Consider the following 7095-nt stretch of genomic DNA (forward strand, 5'->3'; position numbering starts at 1 on the left):
GCCCCTCGCATCCTTTTATATGGCCCGACACATCATTTTATGTAGCCCGCCATATCCTTTTATGTCGCCCGCAACATAATTTTTGTGGCCCACCACATCCTTTAAAGTAGCGTGTTGCATCCTTTTATTTAGCCTGCCACATTATTTTACATGGCCTGATACATTATTTTATATGGCCTGCCACATCCCTTTATGAAAAAACATTATTTTGTGGCCCGCCAAAAATTTTAAAGTGGCCCACCACATCCTTTAAAGTATCCTTTTGCATCCTTTTATTTAGCCTGCCACATTATTTTACATGGCCTGCCACATTATTTTACATTATTTTATATCGCCTGCCACATTATTTTACATGGCCTGATACATTATTTTATATGGCCTGCCACAACCCTTTATGAAAAAACATTATTTTGTGGCCCGCCAAAAATTTTAAAGTGGCCCACCACATCCTTTAAAGTAGCCTTTTGCATCCTTTTATTTAGCCCGCCACATTATTTTATATGGCCTGCCATATCCCTTTATGTGGTCCGCCACATCCCTTTATGTGGCCCGCCACTTCCTTTTTAGTGCCCCGCCACATCCTTTTTAGTGCCCCGCCACATCCTTTTTAGTGCCCCGCCACATCCTGTCGCATCCTTTAAAGTAGCCTGTTGCATCTTTTTATGTAGACTGCCACATCATTTTATGTGGCCCGCCACTTCCTTTAAAGTAGCCCGTTGCATCTCTTTAATTGGCCTGCCACGTCATTTTATGTGGCCTGCCACATACTTTTAGTGGCCTGCCACATACTTTTATGTGGCCCGCCACATCATTTTATCTGGCCCGCCACGTCCTTTCGTATGGACCGCCACATCTTTCAAAGTAGCCCATCGCTTCCTTTTATAAGGCCCGCCACATCCTTTTATGTAGCCCGGCACATAATTTTATGTAGCCCGCCATATCCTTTTATGTCGCCCGCCACATAATTTTTGTGGCCCGCCAAATCATTTCATGTGGCCCACCACATCCTTTAAATTAGCCTGTTGCATCCTTTTATTTAGCCTGCCACATTATTTTACTTGGCCTGACACATTATTTTACATGGGCTGCCACATTATTTTACATGGCCTGATACATTATTTTATATGGCCTGCCACATCCCTTTATGAAAATCATTATTTTGTGGCCCGCCAAAAATTTTAATATGGCCCACCACATCCTTTAAAGTAGCCTTTTGCATCCTTTTATTAAGCCCGCCACATTATTTATATGGCCTGCCACATCCCTTTTTGTGCCCCGCCACATCCTTTTTAGTGCCCCGCCACATCCTGTCGCATCCTTTAAAGTAGCCCGTTGTATCCTTTTATGTAGACTGCCACATAATTTATGTGGCCCTCCACTTCCTTTTTAGTGCCCCGCCACATCCTGTCGCATCCATTAAAGTAGCCCGTTGTATCCTTTTATGTAGACTGCCACATCATTTATGAGGCCCGCCACTTCCTTTAAAGTAGCCCGTTGCATGTTTTTATGTGGACCGCCACATCATTTAAAATGGCCCACCACATCCTTTAAAGTAGGCTGACGCATCCTTTTATGTAGACTGCCACATCATTTTATGTGGCCGCCACATCCTTTAAAGTAGCCTGTCGCATCCTTTAAAGTGGCCCGCCACATCCTTATATGTAGCCTTTTACAAGGCCTGCCAAATATTTTAATGTTGCCCGCCACATAATTTTATATGGCCCGCCAAATCCTTAAATGTGGCTGTGGAAGTTGCTTCCTAGCAGTTCCACTGTAGACATGGCACAAGAGCAAAGTGTGCAGTTTTTAACAAAGGTTTTATTGTACATATGTTTTATCAAAAGTCTTTCTCCCCCAGAACGTGACTTTTCAGTCACCTCCGTATCCTCTCGCCCCTCCTGCTCCCGGCCGCTTACTGTTAAAGACAACAGATGATTAGATTAACACGTACCACCTGTGAAATCTAATCACCTGCCAGCTGTGTCTCGCCGTCAGCACTGCCATGCCTCCGTCTGATGGTGCTCTGTCCTCAGCACCATGGACAGAGGCGGTGACCTTTGCTCCTGCTGGCAGCGCTGGCCACATCTTCCTCCACAGTGGCCAGCCACATCATTTTAATGTTTCAATCTATGTGGCCCTCCACATCATTTATGTGGCCTGCGGATGCCTGAAAATGATAAGCATCAATAATCTGTCTTACTAAATTTGCTCTTTCAATTGTAACAGAAAAATGGTATGTTCTGCATGAAATTGCATATCTTTTCAACTTGAATTTGATCTAATAATGCAACAAATATTATATTATTACCATATTTTTCGGAGTATAAGTCGTTCCGGAGTATAAGTCGCACCTACCGAAAATGCATAATAAAGAAGGAAAAAAACATATATAAGTCGCACTGGAGTATAAGTCGCATTTTTTGGGGAAATTTATTTGATAAAACCCAACACCAAGAATAGACATTTGAAAGGCAATTTTAAATAAATAAAGAATAGTGAACAACAGGCTGAATAAGTGTACGTTATATGACGCATAAATAACCAACTGAGAACGTGCCTGGTATGTTAACGTAACATATTATGGTAAGAGTCATTCAAATAACTATAACATATAGAACATGCTATACGTTTACCAAACAATCTGTCACTCCTAATCGCTAAATCCCATGAAATCTTATACGTCTAGTCTCTTACGTGAATGAGCTAAATAATATTATTTGATATTTTACGGTAATGTGTTAATAATTTCACACATAAGTCTCTCCTGAGTATAAGTCGCACCCCCGGCCAAACTATGAAAAAAACTGTGAATTATAGTCTGAAAAATATGATATATAGTGTTATATCATTTTTTGTAAAAAAATAAATACAAATTGACTTATTGACACCTTGACTTATGATTTTAAAGCAAGTTATCCATTAATTTGTACGTTAAAAAAAATCAGCAGCGACGGAACCAATGTTGGAGTAGCGGGGAAGGGGAAAACTGCTCTGTAAGCTTCGTCTACTTACAATCTCACAGATTCACGCTGGAAGCCAGTTGCGCAGATGACAGGGTTTTTAATGTTTTCACAGTTCTCCAATAGATACTTTAGTGTCGACCTCCTTGTCCTCATTTACCCGGCCGCTCGCTGTTAAAGACAACAGATGATTAGATTAACACGTTCCACCTGTGCAATCTTAATAATCTGCCAGCTGTGTCTCGCCGTCAGCACATGCCACGCCCCCGTCTGATGGCACTCTGTTTTCAGAACCCTGGACAGAGGCGGTGACCTTTTCTCCTGCAAGTGCGCTGATCACATTCCCTTTCCACATGCTCAGTCAGCATTAATGCCGCTGACGAGGTCATGGTAAACAGCCCAGCTGAATTTGCACACTATCTAACCTCCATTTTGTTTGTGTGTCCAGATTCCTCACTCAAGGCCACCCGGAACGGAGCGCCACAGCGGCTTCTGAATGGCTAAAAGGCGAACAGGAAGTTGAGGAACCTCACCTTGTGCTTGTTTGTGGTAGAAGAAGACAAAAGAAAGAAGAAGTGTGTCGACTGTGCTCGTGCTCGTCTTGCTATTGTCCTGTCGTTGAACATGGCCGGGGTTGAACCCGGGGTAGGTTCTGTTTGTTTTGGTTGTAGAAGAGTCGGCATCATCAGCTTACACACTGACAAGCGAAAACATGCTACTTAAAGACCCTTTAGAGTGCAGCGACCTTACTGGGCTGGAGCTGCGTTCAGCATCTTCACGCGTCCTTACCAAAACTTTCCTGGTGCATTTTCAACTTTTTCAAGAAGAAATCTGTCTTCAAAAAAAGCTGACAGAAAAGAGCTGGACGCGCCTCCAGTCGGTGTTTTGAATGTAGAGCAGCGCCACAGTGCTAATTTGTATCCTTTGCTAACATGACCCAAATATCAGCTTGCCCATTTTTAAGCGGAAACAGTTCAAACAAAACAAAAATAGTTATGTTTTGTAACATTTTTACGGTGCAAAATGCATTGTTACTGTTATTATTTACTGTTTTAAATTGTACATAAGAAATATTAATATTTAAAACATTTGAAATGTTCCTTTTTTAATGAAATATACATATAAATATTTGTTTAGCTGACTTAAAAAAGTTTTATGTATAACATTTAAATAAAAATTTGTTAATGAGTGATTAGTGGGTGACACATTTTGTGTTTTCTCGTCTATTTTTGCTGTGTTTTTGTTACTCACATTTGCACAAAAAAAAACAAAAAACAAAAAAAACATTTACCTCTGACAGTCTTGTTCACAAAATTCTTCACAAAATGAGTTACGCCTGCACAAAATAGGTAGCATAAGTAGTAGTACCATATTGGTGGTAGTATTATTACTGTAAGTACACATTGTATGTTTACATTATAGTTACTGTATATATAGTAATGTTCTCGTCGAAAAAGACCTCAACGGCGGAGTGGGCGGATGATGCTTGCATAGATGCTCCACAACTAGGGATGTCCGATAACTGCTTTTTGCCGATATTGTCCAACTCTTTAATTACCGATACCGATATCAAGCGATACCGATCTATACAGTCGTGGAATCAACACATTATTATGCCTAATTTGGACAACCAGGTATGGGGAAGATAAGGTCCTTTTTAAAATAAATAAAATAAGATAAATAAATTAAAAACATTTTCTTGAATAAAAAATAAAGTAAAAATATAAAAACAGTTACATAGAAACTAGTAATTAATGAAAATGAGTAAAATTAACTGTTAAAGGTTAGTACTATTAGTGGACCAGCAGCACGCACAATCATGTGTGCTTACGGACTGTATCCCTTGCAGACTGTATTGATATATAATGTAGGAACCAGAATATTAATAACAGAAAGAAACAACCCTTTTTGGTGAATGAGTGTAAATGGGGGAGGGAGGTTTTTTGGGTTGGTGCACTAATTGTAAGTGTATCTTGTGTTTTTTATGTTGATTTAATAAATAAATTAAAAAAAAACCAAAAAAAACGATACTGATAATTCCCGATATTATATTTTGAAGCATTTATCCACAATAGTCACAAAGGCGGAAGAAGGCTGCAGCAAAGATGGGTCCCCAATTGTCTTGGTCTACATGCCATTGGACCCTGTCCTTTTCTTTGTCAAGGACAGTGTGGTGGCTGTCTGTGCACCAGTCTCCCTACTTTAAAAGATTCCACGCACAGGCGTTCTCCTGAAGGCAATCCCACCAACAGGAGGACAATCATACTCGTTTCGAGTGATCGCCGCTGCCGCCGAGTAATGTTTTAGTGTAATTGTGACTCATACGTAAATGAACACTCTAGTCACTAACAATAAAGGTCATAGGATCGGATCGGGGGCTGAAATGTGTCTTTTTGAAACTGATCGGCTAATGAGAACACCGGCTCGAATTTGAGAGCAATTGGCAACAAATGTGTCGTCTATCCACAGTGCGAAGCGCGTTCTAAGGTTTTAACTCTCACCACCATGGCGAAAAATACATACGTTTCTTCCAGGTAACATTATCACTGGAGGACTAGAGAAAAAGGAATGCCTAAGCATGCTACACACACACACCGAGTAGGACGACACGACACATCGATCCAGATGTCGATGCTTAGTATAGTATCAGTATATAAACAACGCTAAAGATCTTTTTTTTTTCTTGTTTTTATTATTACAAAATTATTTTTTGGTTGTTTTTGTTATTGTTGAAGTCTCTGGATACAGAGAGGCTTTGAATAGGAGCCAATAGTAGTGTTAGCTTTTGTTTAGTTATTGTGCATTATCCACTTTATTTTGTTGAAACAAATGTATGTAGCATTCAATACCACACGTTTGAAACATCATCGGATTTACAACAATATTAGCAAATTCTAAGTTTAATAAGATAAGCCTGCGGTTCCCAAACTTTTCCCACCAAGTACCACTTCAGGAAAAATGTGGCTCTCCAAGTGCCACCATAATGACCAACATTAAAACACAGTAGCATAGTAGGCCTAAGTATTAATTGAAAACAAGGCAGAGGTTTTATTTTACATGTATATTTCATATTTTTGGCCACTGTAACGTCACACACTCTTTGAACAGTAAGACGGTGTTTGAATATAGGAAAATAAAACACTTTACTTAAATAATGAATCAGATCTCTAGCGTACCACTAGATGGAGCCCCAAACAGTTTGAGAATCACTGAGATAAGCTTTATAAAAGTGTGTCGTTGTGTTTAGTTTAGTTACTTGATATAAAACATGTTCAATCTAGTCTAATCTATTGTCAAAGTATCCGATCGGGACTCGAAATCTGATGACAAAAAATCGTATGAAGGCCAGAAATGTTGATCCACGTACAGAACCCATCAAGGACATAAAATACAGTAATACAATCACTAAATACAAGAATTAAATTAATTTTTGTCTTTTTTTTTTTTAAAGAACAATTATGTATCTTTATTCTTTTTCTAATCTCAGCTATATCTTTCCTACCAGCAGCTTCACTTTCAACCTTAAGGATGCAAATTAGCACAAGCTTTAAACGACATAAACACTTCACTTTGGTGGACGTTTCTTCTCTCTCTGAGCTTTTCATGATTTTCCTTTTCTTTGGCGCGCGGCCCCCAGAACAGCCTTTATTAGATGGAATGGAGTGCAAAAAGTGAGTGTAAGCGAGGCACGTACTGTCGTGTTTTCTGTCACATTTTACTGTAACGAGTTCTCGAGTGTGTCTCGTCTTTATGGACCGAAAGGAATGTATTTATTTACCGGTATGGGAGTTCGTTCTTAATACAGAATGGCGTAGATTGAGGACCACCTGTATTTTGAAAGATTGGATATGAATGCAAAGTTTATATCCGGAATATTAAAAGTCGGGGCTGAGGGCCAAATTTGGCTCATCGTGTCATTTGGATTGGTCCGCCAAAGGGTGGCTGCTCATTTTAACATGCATGAATATTGCACAATCATTGATGGCATGTCCTCAAAGCAAGGAAAGAGTTACAGTTAGAGTTAGTAGATTTTACTGTAAAAATCAAGCAGCTCAGTCACCAGTAGTACTATTTTTTCATTTACTGTAAAAACAGGGAACACAGATTTTACGGCAAAAAAGTATCAGCTCAGTCG

At 39.5% G+C, this 7095-nt stretch overlaps 1 protein-coding gene across 3 annotated transcripts in view; it reads left to right on the forward strand.

Moving 5' to 3' along the window:
- dock10 (dedicator of cytokinesis 10) overlaps window positions 1–6804 on the forward strand; it is a 115131-nt gene extending 108327 nt beyond the window's left edge. For 2 of the 3 annotated variants that reach the window (XM_062060172.1, XM_062060173.1), the window contains one exon: window positions 3409–6804. In XM_062060172.1, the coding sequence (XP_061916156.1) occupies window positions 3409–3464 (56 nt within the window). In that variant the 3' untranslated portion in view covers window positions 3465–6804. The remainder of the gene's footprint in view (window positions 1–3408) is intronic. The other variant, XM_062060175.1, reaches the window with a different exon arrangement.
- The last annotated feature ends 291 nt before the right edge of the window (window positions 6805–7095 follow it).

This window comes from Entelurus aequoreus, linkage group LG10, assembly GCF_033978785.1.
Source record: "Entelurus aequoreus isolate RoL-2023_Sb linkage group LG10, RoL_Eaeq_v1.1, whole genome shotgun sequence".
In the NCBI taxonomy this organism is placed as follows: Eukaryota; Metazoa; Chordata; class Actinopteri; order Syngnathiformes; family Syngnathidae; genus Entelurus; species Entelurus aequoreus.